The 18,534-nt window shown below is 31.0% G+C and overlaps 7 protein-coding genes across 7 annotated transcripts, besides 13 other annotated features; 5 read left to right on the plus strand and 2 right to left on the minus strand.

Moving 5' to 3' along the window:
* Positions 1-164: 164 nt before the first annotated feature.
* On the plus strand, positions 165-2,124 carry TA21480 (uncharacterized protein; the record flags this gene model as incomplete). The annotated part of the gene is made up of 3 exons (XM_949362.1): positions 165-742; positions 772-1,468; positions 1,498-2,124. 3 exons carry the CDS (start codon positions 165-167, stop codon positions 2,122-2,124), a joined length of 1,902 nt encoding a protein of 633 aa, XP_954455.1.
* Positions 2,125-2,217: 93 nt separating this feature from the next.
* On the plus strand, positions 2,218-2,834 carry TA21485 (uncharacterized protein; the record flags this gene model as incomplete). The annotated part of the gene is made up of 3 exons (XM_949363.1): positions 2,218-2,406; positions 2,448-2,707; positions 2,744-2,834. 3 exons carry the CDS (start codon positions 2,218-2,220, stop codon positions 2,832-2,834), a joined length of 540 nt encoding a protein of 179 aa, XP_954456.1.
* Positions 2,835-3,136: 302 nt separating this feature from the next.
* TA21490 (uncharacterized protein) lies at positions 3,137-4,536 on the plus strand (the record flags this gene model as incomplete). The annotated part of the gene is made up of 9 exons (XM_949364.1): positions 3,137-3,261; positions 3,296-3,352; positions 3,384-3,466; positions 3,499-3,584; positions 3,617-3,675; positions 3,769-3,962; positions 4,001-4,061; positions 4,093-4,203; positions 4,233-4,536. The coding sequence occupies 9 exons, from the start codon at positions 3,137-3,139 to the stop codon at positions 4,534-4,536; spliced, it is 1,080 nt and encodes a 359-aa protein (XP_954457.1).
* Positions 4,537-4,665: 129 nt separating this feature from the next.
* TA21495 (uncharacterized protein) lies at positions 4,666-5,066 on the plus strand (the record flags this gene model as incomplete). Its single annotated transcript, XM_949365.1, has 2 exons — positions 4,666-4,756; positions 4,804-5,066. The coding sequence occupies 2 exons, from the start codon at positions 4,666-4,668 to the stop codon at positions 5,064-5,066; spliced, it is 354 nt and encodes a 117-aa protein (XP_954458.1).
* A 189-nt stretch (positions 5,067-5,255) lies between these two features.
* TA21500 (prefoldin subunit (KE2)) lies at positions 5,256-5,737 on the plus strand (the record flags this gene model as incomplete). The annotated part of the gene is made up of 5 exons (XM_949366.1): positions 5,256-5,295; positions 5,340-5,410; positions 5,442-5,566; positions 5,598-5,658; positions 5,687-5,737. 5 exons carry the CDS (start codon positions 5,256-5,258, stop codon positions 5,735-5,737), a joined length of 348 nt encoding a protein of 115 aa, XP_954459.1.
* A 5-nt stretch (positions 5,738-5,742) lies between these two features.
* On the minus strand, positions 5,743-7,850 carry TA21505 (uncharacterized protein; the record flags this gene model as incomplete). Its single annotated transcript, XM_949367.1, has 3 exons — positions 5,743-7,022; positions 7,054-7,671; positions 7,706-7,850. The coding sequence occupies 3 exons, from the start codon at positions 7,848-7,850 to the stop codon at positions 5,743-5,745; spliced, it is 2,043 nt and encodes a 680-aa protein (XP_954460.1).
* A 2,121-nt stretch (positions 7,851-9,971) lies between these two features.
* Positions 9,972-17,189, minus strand: TA21510 (uncharacterized protein; the record flags this gene model as incomplete). Its single annotated transcript, XM_949368.1, has 1 exon — positions 9,972-17,189. The coding sequence occupies one exon, from the start codon at positions 17,187-17,189 to the stop codon at positions 9,972-9,974; it is 7,218 nt and encodes a 2,405-aa protein (XP_954461.1).
* Positions 11,382-11,450: a sequence feature (12 probable transmembrane helices predicted for TA21510 by TMHMM2.0 at aa 25-47, 77-96, 101-123, 129-151, 210-232, 259-281, 302-324, 339-361, 554-576, 1751-1769, 1877-1899 and 1914-1936).
* Positions 11,493-11,561: a sequence feature (12 probable transmembrane helices predicted for TA21510 by TMHMM2.0 at aa 25-47, 77-96, 101-123, 129-151, 210-232, 259-281, 302-324, 339-361, 554-576, 1751-1769, 1877-1899 and 1914-1936).
* Positions 11,883-11,939: a sequence feature (12 probable transmembrane helices predicted for TA21510 by TMHMM2.0 at aa 25-47, 77-96, 101-123, 129-151, 210-232, 259-281, 302-324, 339-361, 554-576, 1751-1769, 1877-1899 and 1914-1936).
* Positions 15,462-15,530: a sequence feature (12 probable transmembrane helices predicted for TA21510 by TMHMM2.0 at aa 25-47, 77-96, 101-123, 129-151, 210-232, 259-281, 302-324, 339-361, 554-576, 1751-1769, 1877-1899 and 1914-1936).
* Positions 16,107-16,175: a sequence feature (12 probable transmembrane helices predicted for TA21510 by TMHMM2.0 at aa 25-47, 77-96, 101-123, 129-151, 210-232, 259-281, 302-324, 339-361, 554-576, 1751-1769, 1877-1899 and 1914-1936).
* Positions 16,218-16,286: a sequence feature (12 probable transmembrane helices predicted for TA21510 by TMHMM2.0 at aa 25-47, 77-96, 101-123, 129-151, 210-232, 259-281, 302-324, 339-361, 554-576, 1751-1769, 1877-1899 and 1914-1936).
* Positions 16,347-16,415: a sequence feature (12 probable transmembrane helices predicted for TA21510 by TMHMM2.0 at aa 25-47, 77-96, 101-123, 129-151, 210-232, 259-281, 302-324, 339-361, 554-576, 1751-1769, 1877-1899 and 1914-1936).
* Positions 16,494-16,562: a sequence feature (12 probable transmembrane helices predicted for TA21510 by TMHMM2.0 at aa 25-47, 77-96, 101-123, 129-151, 210-232, 259-281, 302-324, 339-361, 554-576, 1751-1769, 1877-1899 and 1914-1936).
* Positions 16,737-16,805: a sequence feature (12 probable transmembrane helices predicted for TA21510 by TMHMM2.0 at aa 25-47, 77-96, 101-123, 129-151, 210-232, 259-281, 302-324, 339-361, 554-576, 1751-1769, 1877-1899 and 1914-1936).
* Positions 16,821-16,889: a sequence feature (12 probable transmembrane helices predicted for TA21510 by TMHMM2.0 at aa 25-47, 77-96, 101-123, 129-151, 210-232, 259-281, 302-324, 339-361, 554-576, 1751-1769, 1877-1899 and 1914-1936).
* Positions 16,902-16,961: a sequence feature (12 probable transmembrane helices predicted for TA21510 by TMHMM2.0 at aa 25-47, 77-96, 101-123, 129-151, 210-232, 259-281, 302-324, 339-361, 554-576, 1751-1769, 1877-1899 and 1914-1936).
* Positions 17,043-17,189: a sequence feature (Signal anchor predicted for TA21510 by SignalP 2.0 HMM (Signal peptide probability 0.000, signal anchor probability 0.985) with cleavage site probability 0.000 between residues 49 and 50).
* Positions 17,049-17,117: a sequence feature (12 probable transmembrane helices predicted for TA21510 by TMHMM2.0 at aa 25-47, 77-96, 101-123, 129-151, 210-232, 259-281, 302-324, 339-361, 554-576, 1751-1769, 1877-1899 and 1914-1936).
* Positions 17,190-18,534: the final 1,345 nt, after the last annotated feature.

Genomic DNA, 18,534 nt, shown 5'->3' on the forward strand with positions numbered 1-18,534 from the left:
AGTAATGATAATTTGGAATAGGATTCCCCATCCACGAGTAAAATAAAAACATAAAAAATAACTAAAATGTTTTTAATTTTATGTATAATCAAAAAAAATGAATAATCCAATTATTTAGAGAATTTAAGCTAACCATCTAATTAAATTAATGCAGTTTAAGCCTTATGGCAAAATGTAATATAAAAGCTTCTAGTGTTGCCCTAGAATGGTCAAGTATTTGTAAAGAATTGACATCGCAACAGGCTGTACGCCTACTTCATAGATTTACCTCAGGTTTGATTAATTTGCCTCCCAATGTAGAGAAGTTTTCAAGTGATTTCTGTTCCGGGTTTCTGGAAAAGAGAGTAGCATATGATTTTTTGGAAGGTAAAAAGCTGTTAAACACTAATAATTTGTCTTTCCCCAAGTCCTTGGATATCCTCCAGAACAAAATTATCGAACTCAATGACAAATCTCTACTCAAACCCAAAGACGTTTCACTGTCCCTTAATTCATACTCTAAATTCTACCAGAATTTACACTCGTCCAGAACTTATAGTCATTTATACAAACTTATTCCAACAGATAACATAAAGCGTTACGTTTCTCAGCTTATGAAAATAGCAAACAAAAACATCGAACACATGAATGAACAGGATTTGTCCTTGGTGTTGAACTGTATTTCAAAGATTAATGTTGATCATGATGAGTTTTTGAAATCTTCAAATAAACTTCTTAATAACTCACTTAAGGAATTTTACAGGTATTTAGCAAATTGAATAATAAGTTTAGGAAGGGACTAACACTTGAGGATGACTCAAATTCAGATAATTTGATGAAGAACATGACACCCCAGGGAGTGTCGCTGTTGTTAAACTGCTTCTCAAAATCGAATATTGAGTTAGACGCCAATGTTTTACACTTTTTCGTTGACGAGTATGTAACGAAACTAGTTGAAAAGTTCCAGATTAATCAGCTGATAGTGACAATTAACGCGTTTTTAAAGTTTAAGATACCACTTAGCAGAGTATTTAAAGCAGTGAAAACAGCCGATAGAATGCTCAAAGAAAGCCAAAAAGAATATAACATGAAGTTGATCTCAACTTCATTATATACATTCGCGAAGTATAACTATCAACCTGTATATTGTTTTCAAAATGTTGTATCATACCTCAATAGAATAGATTTAAAACATAGTTCTGAGCTTGAACTTGGTAATATATACTATGCCTTTGGAAAGCTGAACTTCAGAAATACAAAACTTATTGACAAAATGAATGAAAACGTATATCAGAACCTGAAAACGTTTACGCCTCACGGAGTTGTTGGAATTTATCACTCTCTGTCTAAGTTGGATTACAAGAGTAAGCTCTTGAAAGAAAATGAAAAGTCCAAAAACATTGAAACTAAGTTTATTTCAGAATTTTTAAAGTTTTTTAAAGATGATTTGCCTTTTGCAGGTGTTAATAACTCAAATTTTAATATTCCCGTAAGTTTTATCATCTCAACGATTTTTAGGTTGTACCCCTCCACAATATTAATTTCTGCTTCAGTTGCGTAATCAACAACATTTTAGACCCTAGAATCTACAGTTTTTTACTAAGAAAACTTACTTATATGATAGAAAATGAACCCTCTGGTCCAATCTTCAAAATTGGTAATATAGTGTTGAACTATAGAGAAGAACTGGCAAATGATCAGGACGAATTTAAGTTCTTGTCAAAATATATAGGGATCCAAGGAATCTATCAGCTATATTGTATACTTCAACACATTTTAAACTACGTTGCGAAAGGGCTAGAGAGTATTGAATATTCAGTTTTGGCTTCAATCAACTCACTAATGGACCATTTTAATATTATTTCAACAGGAAAAAGAAGGAAATTCCTGACTGAAGACCTTATTTTCGAGCCAAGTAAGGCAGAAGATGATGTAAAACTAGATGAAACAACACATGTGACTTCTAAAATACACGAAGATGTCTATTCAGTTCTGGAAAAAATTATAAAGAAACAAACCGAAGATATTGACAAATCTGAAATGGATAGAAATGGATTTTTAAGCCAAGAGAATGCCAAATCACTTCTATATAAGGAACATGAAGCCTTTCCATATACTATAGACATTGTTTTATTTAAATTTTAATATACTAAGAATTTTGTGTATTCTTTCATCCACACATTAGAATATTTAATATTAATTTTATTAATTACACCTCCTCACTTTTAATTACTTTTTATGAATATCTCTACAATCATATCTAAAAACTGTTCCTTTAATAGGACATTGATGTTTAATGTATGTCAACCTTCCATGATATATCTGTCAAACACAATTTCGCCAGTAAATCCTATAAAAACACAAAATCTCATTGAAATCGGAGGTTTAAACAATAATCATGCTTCAAACCCTAGGAATACTTTAAAGGTGGTTTCAAAACTTAATATTCTTAACATTTATCATTTTAGAAGATTGAAACTCCAATAACATCTCATCCAATTGGACTTCCAGAATACTTAAATAATATAAAATATAAGAATCCACTCATAAATAACTCAATTTTGACCTATATTGAAGATAGAGTCCAGGAATACATCAATGATCACACGCAAGAGCAATATTTATTCAACAAACTTAGAAATGATACAAAGAATAGGAAAAGAGCATTTGTTAAAAGAGGATATTTCAGAAGAACACGATCATTGAATAGGAAACTAAACAGACTTTCGTAAGTTTTCATATAACAGGATAAATAAATTAACAGGTACGCTTACGCTCTGCAAGGAATAGATTACGAAATGGTAGAGAATCTGGCAATGGGAGAAATACCGGACCTTAAAGACTATTTTAAGTAAATTCATGATAATTACTCACCACTAGAGGGAACTCATGATAATATTCTTTAATTATATTACAAAGAGAATATTTTTATATATTAATGTTATTTTTGTTTTTTATATTTTATTAGTTGTTTTAAAATATTAAATGAATCAGTTGTTGGTATGAGGTACTAATTTTGAATTTTAGTATAAAAACTTCCACAAAAATGTAGATTCTATCTAAAAATAAAATAAAAATATTAGCTGTTGTTTTATGGACGTATTTTAATAAATAATGTAATTTTAGTCATGTAATATATCACTAAGTTCAATATAACATGTTATCTGATGAAACTCCAGATTTATCTAATGTAAGAATGGACCCTTGGTCCTTTTGGAAGTCAATAAATAGCCCAAAGTTCATAGTGGCCCCAATGGTTGATCAAAGCGAACTCCCATTCAGGTACCCTGGCTCCTGATATATACTAAATCTTTAGGTTACTATGCAGAAGATACTCTGCAGACCTTGCATACACCCCTATGCTACACGCAAAGTAAGAATAATAATGATATAATTGTTGTTAGGATTTTCTCAGAAAACGAAAACTATCGCAATATCCACTTCCACACATCTAGCGATGATAAGCCACTAATTGCTCAATTCTGTGGTATCAACTCATTGTTTTCAAATTTTAATTAGGAAATGACCCGTCTGCCTTTATTTTGGCCTCTTCATATATAAAAAATGATGTTTCTGCAATTGATATTAACTTGGGATGTCCACAGGTAGTTAAATTTAGTAGTAAATTTGTGTTCAGGGGATTGCAAAAAAGGGAAGATATGGCTCATTTTTGCTTGAATACCCCCAATTAATAACGTGAGTAATTTACATAATAAATTATCGATAGAGAAATTGTGAGAAGTTTGACTCAAACCGGGATAAACGTAACTTGTAAAATTAGAAAGGTAGAAAAGGATTCGCTTCAGTCGACACTAAATTTATGTTATTCACTAGAGGTTGGTTATTCAGTGTCCAAAGTTGTCAGGCGAATGGATGTAAAGCCTTAACAGTACATGGCAGACACAGAAGTGAAACCAAAACAAGAATAAGTGAATGTGATTGGGACTCAATCAAGATAATTAAATCAAGGGTCAATATACCTGGTAAGTATCAATTGATTTTTATATTTATGACTGTTCAGTAATCGCAAATGGAGGTATTGAAACGTTTGAAGATGTGAAAAGATGTCTAGACTACACTGGGTTAGTTCCAGCCACTATTAACTTGTCTTAGTGCTGACGCAGTAATGTCATCTGAGGCTATACTTGAGAACCCATACCTTTTCTCTGGGAAAATGTATAATAACATCGACATATTCGAAGAGTACCTATCAATTCTGAAAGGGTAATTTTTTATTTTTATGATTTTTCAAGATCCCCAAGACAAAAGATTAGTTGTATCAAAGGTCACGCCTTTAAAATTCTTTACAAATACATTAATCAACACCATGATATCAGAACAGCCATATCAAACGCCAACACTATAAAGAAATTTGAGAATGTTGTGTATGATCTCAGAAATATAGTTTCAAAGACGACACTTTCATATCCAGACACATGGTATAGGCGCTATAGAACAGAATCTCACAAAAATGGGTTAAATTGTCTCTCAGGAGAACGCTGTGTTGTAAATGACTACGTTGATAATTTTGTTGGGAGTTTTATGGCAAACTTTTAAATCAAGGCTTTCGTTCCCTACAAACTTACACATTTAAAGTTTTACATACTTTATAATGTTTTGTATATTTTATTATCCTGTTTATAAATTATTATGTTAGAGTTTGGCTGTATTTTCTTCAATTCTTAGATGGTTATAATTCTGAAGGCGATTTTAATAAACCAGATAATTAATCTAATAGCAAAGGGCATGTTAATAGGAGAATGCGTGGGAAATAAAGGTGTGTTTACAATATAACGTAATAATATTTAATTTTAATTTACTTAGAATCGGCAAAAATAGCCAACTTACTGACTGGGAACATCACCGGTGACGTCGTTCCTTCAACATATCCTGCGATAAAAATAAATCAATCTGCAAACAATGATTCGAATTTTTACAATTTTTACAAAGATGAATTGAGAGAATTGGAGGAAGAAACCGTTGAGCTTATGGAAAAGCAGAGGAAGGTGTTTGAGGAGTTGAGAAGAAAGGCAAAGGAACAGAATAGATTATTTGAAGATCTCTCCATGGCAGTTAAAAGACAATAATATCAAAGTATAACTTAAATCTAAATTTCTAATAACATATTGTAAATTAAAAGAATATTGTTTTTAAATTCTATGATTCTACTTGTGTACTAATATACTATCACAATACATTTTCTATATTTAAAACAGTTATTCATATCGTTAATTTATGGATTTATTTTAATTAATTTATTTTTATAAAATCAGCTAATGGAAGATCTGATAAATGAAATTAATTCCCTAAGGGAAAGTATGTTCATATTATAATTGATTTTAAACTAATGTTTGATTTAGAACACAGGGAACAGACAATCGTTCACTCACAGCTTTTGACTCAACAGAATGAATCAACCGCAGCCCTAAATGTAACTAGAATTTATGGAATTGATGCTTCAGGAGATAAAACTAGTGGAAGAGGATACAAAAATTTTCAAGGCAACTGGTCCTATTTTGACATCTCAGACAAAGGAAGAGGCAGTGAGCACAATCTCAAAGCGTTTAGAATATATTAATACTGAAATGTAGGTTAACTCTCCCCAAACCCATTTTCAGAGAAACCGTCGACAAGTCGATTACAACTTTGCAGTCTAAAATTGAGGAGAAATGTAAAAAGGTAAGCTAAATTTTTTATAAAAACTTAGCTTGAGGCGCTAAAGGCCAAAAACACTCCTACTGTACCTGCTAGCACATAACGCATTTAATTTACATTATGTTTTACAAGATATACTCGCATACCTACTATTGAACCCTTTGCCTTCACAACATCCTTTAGTGAAATTGGATATTGTAAAGGTGAAGCTGCAGTTACCTTTCCGGCCATTTTCTCGCTATTAACTCCGTCAGAAGCGTCCAGAGAAAAATCGAGAGCGTTATCTTCTGCAAAGCCCAAATAAAAAACATACCTAGTTGATTTCCTCGCTAAATTTTTAGTTAACTTGGACTCTTTATTATTAACAAAAAAGGCGTCAACTGTATTATTAGAACCTTCAGGGACATCTATTTCGAAAAAATCCCCAACCTGAACTTTGAAATTTCCAAACACCTCCAAGTTAATAAACAGTTTCGTACTTTTAGTTAGCTGAACAGTCTCTGCTTGTTCCTTATCCACTAAGGAGTGAGTCTCACCTTTAGACATTTCAAGGAATGCTGTTGTTTGTCCTGGCATGTCGACAAGACTTGGGTCATGTGTATACTTTTTACACATGTACTTAACTGTAATTTCCTGTTCTGCCAATGCAGAGTGGAGGGGGGTGTTCACTTGTGTAGTTTCTCTAGTAGTTTCTAATTGAGCGTTCATTTGCAGAGCACTAGCTACTTCAAGGGCACTACGTTGTACCGTACTGGGATCCACAACTTCGTGGAGTCTTTGTGGGTTCATGTTCCATTCACAAGTCCTTCTACGATAACATATCTTATACATAACCTTAGTGAGATCTTTAAATTTTACAGAATCAGTCTGGTCATCTACATCTGTTTGATTTCTAGGGCCAGCTACGGCCGAAAGAACATGTAGAGTGCCCTCTTCTTGAGCTCCACACTGAAGGGAGAGTTTTTCTCCCAAATTTACCTTAACTGTTTTCACACCCTTTTCAGTGAGACTCTTCAAATGTTTCAAGGGTTTTGTGAAGAAAGTCACCAAGAGAACAAGGGGCTTTGTCTCATTTAAAATTCCTCCGAAATGCACTTCTTCGAAAGAAGACTCGTGAGGTCCAGCGGCTGAACGCTTAGGGGTAAATGCACAGTAATTGCGATCATCACACAGGAACTTCAGTAGTTCCTTGCGATCCTTTTTTACTTCATTGTCTGTTAACTTATCATATGTCGACCAGACGGCAGACTCAGTACTGAGCACAGTAAAAATTGGTGCCTTTACTTTTACTTGGGAGTCCTGTTCAGCGTACAGAACGAATTTATCAACGGTACTAGAATTCGTACCTGTTACCTTCACATGATCACAAAATGAAAATCTCAACGGTTCTAAATTTTATTAATTGATTTTAAAACTTACTTCTGCAGTAATAAACCAGTAGTCCAGTTCCAAAGGCCATGCCCTTCTCGACTTCGCATTTTTTAAGTTGTTCTGTGGTAACTGTACACTTTTGCTTTAAATTGCAGCTAAATAACTCGGGGCCGAAATTGAAAAAAGTTAATGAGCGATTCGGCCCATCTTGAGTGTATCCGTCCACTCTTGTGACGGATAAATGAATCTGCTCATCTTCATTGCACCCAAACTGAATATTCTTGTCCTTGTTTACTATCGTATCTGTTACTTTTCTTCCTCTGACCGTGAGTTCTCGGTTCAGACAGGATACTGAGACTGTTAAAGAATAGGACTTTGTGGTACTCTCTAGAGTATGATAATAAAGTGGGTCACCTAGAAAGGTATTACTCTGCTCACTATTCCTGGTTTTAGAGGGCTTTAGAAAACAGTATGATAACCCGTCACAGAGCTGCTTCAAAGTCTCCGTTCTGTCAAAAAAGTGAAATTTTTTATCAGTTAGTTGTTTTGCCTCGAATTGGTTTTTTTCACTGCATGATGCATCTGACCACTGGGCTGCGTGTACAATCAGTACATGTCTTGGTTTGCATTGTAGTATTGCTTTCTTCTCAAAGTCAACACAATGGACTAAAATACACATTTTATAACTAGTTTTTCTAACCTGATTTGGCGAGATCGACTTCTAGGACTTGCACATCAGATTGGGAACTGGAAAGAAGGTTGATTGCTTTGGAATATTTGCTTCGAACTTGAAATAAGAGAATAAAAATGTAGTATATCAATTTATATGAATTTAACAAATTCATTCTGCATTGGATATTCTTGAAACCTTAGGCATACAGAAATGTGTATGTGTCATCAGTGGAGATTGTGTTTCCAAATTTCAATTCATTTACGAAAATCAAAAAATTAGTTGGATAAAAATTAAGTGACGTCAATATGACGTTCAAAAATGTCTAGGTGTAGTTTTTACTTTACAACGATTCAATTACCAACGATTAATATTTAAAATACAAAATCACGATTATGTAGTTTAAAAGGTAACATATTGTGTAATATCACAAATTATGGTTTATAATAAATGTTTGGTTCTTCTAATATATGCACATCTTTCATATAATCATTATACTTCAATTCTGTACAATACTATACTGGGGTTACGATTTTCCTATATCAATGCACACTGAATTAATATGCTTCCTAACTGAATATTTTTGTTTCTCTTTATAATTTTCTATCTATAGGATTATATAAGACATGGATTTATACGAGAATTCTTTCAGGGTACTTATCTCTCCATGAACTACAAAATATTCCCAAAACTAAAATAAAATATTTAGGTTTAAATTTTATTGAATTTTAAATAGTTCAAAAATTGTTTTCATTGAAATATATGGAATATAATTGTCAAATTAATTGATTACAAGAGTTAAAATTAAGAATCTCGACAATTCCCTCGTTAAAATTGATATATTTAAATCACTTCCTTTAAATATTAAATCCTCATGTAATAGAAGGATACCAATAAGCCAAATCCAGCCCCAATTCCTCCTCCTGTTACAAATTCCGGTTTAGTTCTTGCTAGATAACCTCCATATTCATTGGATTTACACTCAGAACCATCATATAATGCATAATGATATATACCAATTGGCCGTGTTATTTATAAGCATTTATTGAGATGGAATCTATAACTTATGTTCTTATATTCTAGAATTTTCAAGAAAGTTAGTGTAAATATCAACAAATAATGACAACGGTCATTACATTGAAGCTGCCCAGTAAAGTTGTTTAATTTGCACATTCTATTTATTTATTTTCATATGATTTATTTTTCATTTTTTACTAAAATGTGTATTCATTTTCTTATTCTTTACTACCGTTATTGCTTATCAGGTTTATTTTTGTATACCCGCTTTGAGTGTTTTGACTGGGTGGGGTTTGTGGAATTGTCTCGCTCGCCACTTACGCAGTAGTCGTCGCATAACGCACCAATCTTTCGCCTTTTACTAAAGATTGCCGTGCGGCGTCTACATTTAATGCTATTTATCTAATTTTTTTGGCGCTCAGGCGCCTACAATAATAAACTCAATCTTTCTAGATAATATTAATTAGATAATTATGTATATGTTTACATTTGTATTTTTACTTCATTAATATACATCTCTTTGTTCACCCTTTCAATTTAGTTCTTTAAAGTTAGAACATATACTTTCAGGATTCCTCACTATTCTGATATTGTTTAATCCATTTTAATTCCATTTTTTATAGTTCCCGGAATTTAGAAACCTGGCATTTCATATTTAAAATTTTGTATAAATTTAAATGTTAATTTGTGGTTCATATTGTAAAACTGAGGTTACATATAGTGAGATTCTGTTTCAAGAATTCAAGAAACAGCGTTTGTAGAGGATTCCAAAATGAGTAATTGGTTAATATAATGTAATATACTTATATATTAATATATAAAAATTTTTTAGAACAATGATGTCATTAAAGCTCCTTATTTTCCAGTCGATAAAAGGGAACAGTGGTGGATAGTAGTTGGGGATACTAAGGTTAATAAACTATACGGAATCAAAAGAACCTCTTTGAACGAAACTAATGTTAAGCTGGATATTGAAGCTCCTTCTAATAAGGGGAAACACGAACTTACTCTATACGTAGTCAGCGACTCATATGTATCAACAGACTACCAATATAAATTAGAACTAAATGTCGTATAAAATTTATCTATTGTATATAAATTTATATATATTTACTACATTAAATCTTAAAATTACATATTTTACAAAATCTTAAAATAAAATATCTTACAAACTGTTAAAATTGAAACCTTAAAATTACTATCTTACAAAACCTTAAAATATAATATTTTACAAATCCTTAAAATATAATATTTTACATTAACTGCATTAATATCAAACTCATATGAGATATTGAAATTTACCCATATTTCTTATATGCTCTTCACATATTGGTATTCCATACCAGGATAAGAATATACCTAATGGGACCATAATCTTCTCAGTATTAGTCATGGTCTCCATCATGTATCTGTTTAGATAATCAAGAACTGTATCCTGATAGTTATCAGAAGTCTTGTATCTTAGTTCATTAAGTTTATTAGTATAATCCTTAAGTGATTTATGTTCTGAAGATTTTATAGGTACGTGGATATCTTCTGGAGTCTCATAGACTTCTTCTGTATTCAGAATATTCAATTTCAAACTAGCTATAGTTTCCTTAATTGACTCAAATACATCTGAGTCACTGGATAGTTTTGACACTACAAGTTCGTGTGCAAATCTTACAGCCTTCTCACATTCCTCGGTATCACAATAGCCAAGTCTCATATTTAACCAATGATCACAGAACTTAGTGACTGAAACACTTGAAGACTTGGTTTGATTTGAGATCTGTTTGGTTACATTGCAGTTGGTTGTAGGAAGTGATAGACTGAGTCTCCTATTGTCACCAAAATACTCTCTTGTGAGCCTAGCCACCTTGTCTCTATCAAGTGGACACTTGATTAATTCTGGATATGGAAAGTAACAACTGCATTCTTCATCATCAGCATCATCTATATTGATATGAAGGTTCCTCATTATGAACTCCTGGTATTTGGTGAATTCACCAACATACTCCTCATTGAACTTGTTTCTTAGAACATCTCTCTGAATCGCAGTAAGTGGTACACCTATTGATTCTTCACCCAAACATTTGAGTGAGATGAGGTTAGACTCATAGTTGCCAAATAGTTGCCATAGCATCTGACAGTTATGGAACTGTGTTATGGGAACCTGTAGATTCCTAATAATATGATCCATCTCAAGAATACATGAGTATCTTCCATAAGTTAGAAGGAAGAAGTTATGACTTAGTAGCTTACCAAGTCTCCAAGCTAAATAACGTTCATTGCCACTAAAGTAACCATGATACTTATCAAACTCAGAACTATTCCTTATGGCTGCATATGATATAAAGTCAAGTATATTTTGTAGATCCATGGATTCTGGTGTTCCAATAATTTCTAGGACCATATTCCTGATACATTCTATATTCTCACATGTCATCATTCTCTCCATATCAGTTGTCATATCCTTGTATGGATATACCTTATTCTTCATCAGACTTTGAGCTGGTATATGGTACGGATAATTCATACTGAATAGTGATACAATATCAGTCTTCAATGATCTTAGTAATTGAAAGAGAATGAGGAACTTGGATGTGTAACTTAGGTTACCAGTGATTCCACCAAAACTATCATCAACAAAACTCTCAATCTTAGTTAACCTATTACTATACTTCTCTAGAACATAAACAAAGTCATAGAGATGAACACAATACTTAACCACTAGGCTTATTAACATACCCATCAGAATAGTAATACTTATGAAGTATGACCAAGTATTATGATCTAAGTTTAACATCACTGATAGATCCCTAACTACAAAGTTCAAATAAAGTGATGATAGAAGTGAGAAGACAACTATGAATATGTAGAAAGCTACCTTTCTCCTCCTAGACTCCTGAACAGTCCTACTCTGCTCATCATAGATAGCATCTGTGAATGTGTCAGATATTGAGTCACTCTCAGACCATGACTTAAGATCTTGAATGTCAGCTAACTCTGGATATTCAAATACTAGATGATGACTTGGATCTGGCATATCATCAAATAAACTATCGAGGCTTCCGATCCTACCAATGTTCCTAATGCTGTGACCTAGTCTATTATGAAGTACTTCTCTAAACCTATTAATGTTAGAATCTACCTTGATCAAATAAGCACCAAAGATATCAGGCTTGACAAATCTATCAAATCTAGTCCTTATGAATATGAACATGAACAATAAGATAATGACAATGAATACTCTGCTAAGTACAAACTTAAAGTATCCTGAACCAAAATGTGGATGAGGTCTATATACATCATCATAACCAAAATATTTAGGATTAATATGATCAAAATCACTACCATAGATCATGGAACTTGTAGAATCACTGATCCTAGAGTTCTTACTAGATTTAATCAAACTTTCAGAACTATTATTAATCATTTTTATTTTATCAGATGCTAACTGATTTAATTCCTCATGGTTAAATGATGAATTCATCAAGTCTAATATTCCAGTCTCTGTTAATTGGCAAGCTATTAGTTTTAACTTATTGGAAAATAACCTAATACAAACACATATTATTTTACAACACTTGCATTTGCACTTATCTGTACAACATTTTAAAGCTGTAGGTGATCCTTGATTTTTTATTGTCAACATGTATTGTTCTGAAATAAGAGTTGTGATAATCGTGATGTGTTTTTTTGTTTCAGATGAAACATGCTTATCTTTAATGAGAGAAAAGGATAACTCGGACCATTTTTGACAGAATGAAGTAAATTTAGAGGTTTTAACTTCTGTAATTGTTATTAATACAAGTGATTTAATAATTAAGGAATATTTATTAAAAGTTCCCAAAACTTTGCTTAGCCATAAATTTAATTCTATACTACTTTCTGATATTTTAATTTCATATCCAATATTAAAAGATGTTACACTATTAGTTTGGTTACCACTAGTTGATGAATTGTTTAGCCTTAATTTATGAGGGTTTAAATACATCATATTCAGGTCAGTTATCAAATTAGATAAATACTGAGTTGCCATTCGAATCTTCTCATTGTCAAAGGTAAAAACATCTTCCAAGAGCTGTGATATAAAAAGAATCATCGATATAAAGTAGGCATAGTACTGATCATCTGGACATCTGCAGAAGCATATACAGCAACATCTACAGCAAACACATGATGTACCATTATTGTTTGTTCGTTTACAGCATGATTGTTGGCAACTTTTCCTTTCTTTACAGCAACATTTGCAGTCAGCTTTAGGTTTTAGACAGGAGCAACATGGGACTTTTATACCATTGCAACAAGTGCAACTATTACTTTTATCAGAAGTACAACATGTTTTGTCACAATTGCACAGATACCTTTGTTGTAATAAAATTAAAATTTTGTAAGTGGCAGCAATGATTAAATAAATAAACTTTGCCATATCGATAGTGTGAGATGATAAATAAGTTTTTTTGTCAAACTTTCTTTTACTAGTGTTAAAAAAATCGAATAATATATCAACAAAATAACATGTGGATATCAGACGACTTGGTTTTAATCTATACTTAATTACTAAACAGAGACATTGATGTGTTAATTTACCTCTTACAGTGATATCATATAAAAGCAATGTATGAGGATTCAAACCAGTTAGCTGTGATTTATTAATCAGGTCTTGACGGGAAGGGAATGAACGATTTATAGGTTTAAGGCAACAGAAACAGCAACAATTATCAGCAAATTTTAGTATATGAAAAATTTCTTTACGAATTTCAAATAGCTTGTAAGATTTTGATATAGCAAATATGAATTCTTCCAGCTGATTGTGTGAAAACAAAGTCCATATAATGTCATTCAGATTTTTGGATAATATAGATACTGACTGCAAAATAATTGTAGGTCTCAGTGATTGATCAGATAATGAAGTATGTGAATCATCCTCAATTATGTCATGAGTCAAATCGAATAAAACAATGGACGTAGAATAGGCAGAACAACGTAAAAACTGTCTGCCTACAGATTCTATTGAAAACTTCAAGTATTTTATATTATATTTATTAGAGTATTTTAGTGTATTAGTATACGATTCGACAAATGCCAAACGACTTATAATTGTTTCTATACACTTTATATTATTAAAAATTGATATCCCTGACACTATGCTGTTAATAATAGATGATAAATCTTGAAATTTAACAATATACTCTTTGAGGCTAAGAAGAGAATTTATTAATATTAAATTTTGTTGTAAATTAGAATTAGTACATGCCAAAATAAGTTTTCGGTCATAACTAATTGCCAAACAAACTGTTATATTTTTTGTTGACATAACGCTTTGTATCAAAGTGTCAATTATTGTCAAATTTGTAATAAAACAATTTATAGCAAGTAGTTTGGGTTTAACACCCTTTATGGATTCCAATAACTTTGAAATACATTTAATTTGTTCTAAGCAAGGCAAAACAGTGTTAATGCAGACTAAATTCTTCATTATAATGGTGATAGCCTTTATAATCTGACATTTATTTCTAGTAGTTCGGCTTAAAATTGTGATCTTTACTATGCTATAACTTGATCTGGAAATTTGGCACTTAATCAAATTAAATAAAGCTACTATAGGTTTATAATATTTCAGACAACATGAAATAGAGTTAATTAATTTCTTATCATTTATTATATTTTCAAGACACTCTAATCGCTTAATCAAGCATTTGATTTTTTCTGAATTTTTTAAAGAAGATTCTAATATTCCGTGTTTAATTATGGTATTTAGAAAAGATTGTAAATTTTGGATTATATAAAAATAATAATTTAAATTATGAACAAGGTGCTCTATAGCTTGAAAATATTTTATTAATTTCTCAATACATATTAATTGATGAACTAGTAATTCTAAACACTTTAAAGTTTCTGTGTTAAGTTCAATGGAATCTTTCAAACATTTATTAATTTTTTGTATTCTTGTTTGAATACTGTCTATTTTGCAATAAACAGTTTTTAATCTTTGTAAAATACATTCTATCATTTTTAGATTACATATAAATGAATCCATATTTTCTGTACAAGTTATTTTAATCAAAAGCTGTTCTAAACAAGAGATGGTGCAGTGAATATCTCTTAAGCTTTCTACAATTGATTTAGCATCTTCAAAAGAAAATAGGACAGTGGAATAAGTTCGGAAATTGGCTATAACTGTCATTAAAGTTTGAATCAAATTAATTTTTTCATAAATTTTCTGCAAGTTCAAGATATTGCACCTTATATACTCTAATATACAAATATTATACTTAACAATTTTAGAGCATTCCAATATAAAGCTGAAGGTAATTATGTTTATTTTTGAAAGAAAACAAAGATTTTGAATCAAACAATCAATACATTTTATATATTCATCGAATTCTATACATTTAAACTTAATTATAAAACACTGAACCTTTTTTAGCTCATTAGTAAAACACTGAACCTTTTTAATATCACAACTTTTGCAATTTAAAAAACATGAAATTTTAATAAAAGCTTCTAAATTTTTTATAATACAATTTAAATTTTCAAATTTTTTCAATTTACACTGGAAAGATTGTAGCTTACATATTAAACATCTGACACATTTTAAATAATTAAGATATGATCCGATTAATGTAAAATTTTCTATTACAGAAATGAATAATTTCATATTTTGCATCAAATATTCAATATACTGAATACTAGAAATTAAATTATAGACGAAATGTAAATGAGTTGATAGACGATGAATATAATATAGATTATAATTCATTGAGAGAATTAGTTTTAAATTATTAACAATTGAAGTAGAACAAGAAACTATAATAGAACAAAAAGAAGAAAAGGAAAACGAAAGAAATAATTTATTATAAAGAATGGACAATCTTAAATAGCACAGGTAATAGTTGATATTTGATATAACAGAAGAGTAGTGATTACTATATCCAACAATTGAATTACCTATCATTGACATAAGTTCACTTTTATATTCATTCAGTAGGTATACTGTGGATTTCATTGGATCATTAGGATTAGTCTCAGATTCATCTGATGTATCTATTTGTGGTTTACACAATGATATGTCTGGATCATTATAGATGTTACGAATATCAATATCAGCTCCAGTATTAATATAGTGTGATAGTCTCCGAAGTGATACAAGAATCTGGTATGACCTAAGCAAGAGTTTTTTATCCTCATTCTCAACATGATCCCAGCCATTATCAAAGTAAGGATATGATACTTCTGATGGAACTGATATATCATTTGGAACCATAGATACTGAATCAGCATAATATCCAAGTGTGTAGTTAGAATATGGAGTTGTTGATACAGGTGTCTTCCTAAGATCTTCATCATCGATCTGTATATATCCATCAGTATATAAGATGTTGAATATTGATGCATTAAGTAATTTTATGGTCCTGATACAGCTATAGAGTATATCTCTGTGCATCAGTATCATTATGGAAATAAGAAACAATGAGAATAATAGTCTATGAAATAGTGTGAATTTATGGAACTCGGAATGGATCCTAGTAGTGTATGGAATTAATGTCATGATTAGAGGATTGATGATCCAGGCTACAACCAATAACTCTATATCAAAGAAGTTAAACATAGTCTTCTTAAGTCTTCTAAAAGATATCATACGAAATGGCATCAATGTATATTCAGTTACTGATGCATTTGAAAATGTAAGTGTAAGGAATATACTGGCCATAACTGATATTGAGAACATGAGCATCATTATTCTACACATGTCAACTGAGGACATGATAGGATCCTTTTCAGAAAATGTATCTACAGATAAACTAATCCTCACCACAAATAAGAGGATAGGTGATCCGAGAAAAAATCCAACCAGGAACATAATTACCCTATAGTATACTAATGATCCATATGGACCAATAGCATTCAAGTGCTTAGTTCTATCTCTATTAGCTTTCTGAGTGTTATAATCTCCGTTACTTTTCTCAGAGTTCTCATCTTTCTCATCTTTCTTAGAGTTCTCATCTGGTGACTTGGTTTCAGTTGGTTTTGTAGAATTGGTCATTGGATCAAATAGGAAGAATATGAAGTTACACATCAGAATATGTGTTATGAGTGATATTATGCTGATGGATATAATTAACAACTTACCATACTGAGTGAATCCAAACAAGTAAGAGCATGTTCCAAACACAAGATATGTTAGTGTCAGAATCCAAGACCACACTATACATGAGATCTTACCAATTGGTCCAATGACAAGTGTAAATATGAAGCCAATCACACCATACATTAGAACAACCTGTTTACTAAAATAATAAGCATCATCTGAAAAGAATCTCTGGATACGAAATAAACCAGATAACATGAAATAATCCATCTCACATAATACATAAACTAAAGTAAGTGATAGACCAACCAGAAAATATGTAAAACAACCTACAGAGATGATAAACCAATCATGGTAGAGACTAGAGTAACGATTAGTCCTACTAGTATCTACATGAACCTTATATCCAGCCACTTTCATCCCTTGTTGTTATTTGATGGTAGTTATTAGAGTCATTAGGGATTGAGTTTTGGATTCATTCATTTAAATTGTTAAAATAGAGCTTGGTAGTATCAAGTTACATCTCTTTCTGATGTCAATGTATATTTTGGGATATTTTACATTAATTGATATCTTTTAATCAACAATTTTATCATAATATAACTTGCGATACTATTAAGTGGTTATCAATTTCACAACCAACTAATCGATACTGGTTACCCATGATATTTAACATTTGTTAATATTGCTTCTATTTGAGTTATCTTTACATTTAGTATGAAATTATAATCTCAATCACAGACCCCATAGCTATTTAACAATTAATTTAATATCAGATTCATTAATCATGTCATATGAAGATCTAGTTCTATATTATGAGAATTGTTATTTACCTTTGAATTACCAAAATGTAAGAAAATGTGTATTACACAAACACAGATATCACTAATCAATCAAACTAAAACTTATATCATTATCCTCAAGCATACAGTCTGCTAATTATACTTTATCCAATCAAACAATAATCCAAAGTATCTTATATGAAATTGCATATTAACAAATTGATCATATATTCTGATTTTCTTATTATTTTCCTAATAACGAAATTATATTAACCAATGAAATTGAATTCATATTATTTATATCTATCTTTATTTATTCTATTTCTATACTCTTGGCAATTGCCTCTTGAGGAGTTTTTATAAGTCCTCTTACAATTTCATTATTAAGTGCTTCTTCCAAACTCAATTCAAGATTACTCTCCAATACAGCTGAGTCATAGAGCATCCTCTTAACCTCCTCTTTCTTATTATTCTCCAACAAAAATATACACTCAAGATCCTCATCCCCATCTTGATCTGATTTGTTATAATTTGATGTAGGATTTGCCAGAGATAATATGTACTGAAGATCATATTGAGTATAATAATTTTGAACCAGAGGACGATTAGTGTAACTTGAATTAACGTCTGCAACAATGACGTATGGACACTTAATGTTAAGGTTCCATAACACTTGACTGGTGACTATCAAGACTCTGTATCTAGTATCGTTTGTAAACAGACTCTCTACCAATTCAATCTCATCTTGACTAAAACCTTCATATACAAACAACACACTGTTCAATTCATTAAACAACTTGTATTTAGATAGCAGTTTAGATATAGAGGAACCAGTATGGTCGTTTGGTTGAGGAGTTTTATTATGGTTTAGATGATTTATATGGGGAAATAGGTATAGAACTTGTATTTTTATATTTATTTATGTAATTATATGGTTTTATGATGGGAGAAAATATAAATTAAATAATATTATTGTTAAATTA

The sequence above is a fragment of the Theileria annulata genome, chromosome 1 (genome assembly GCF_000003225.4).
Source record: "Theileria annulata chromosome 1, complete sequence, *** SEQUENCING IN PROGRESS ***".
Classification (NCBI taxonomy): domain Eukaryota; phylum Apicomplexa; class Aconoidasida; order Piroplasmida; family Theileriidae; genus Theileria; species Theileria annulata.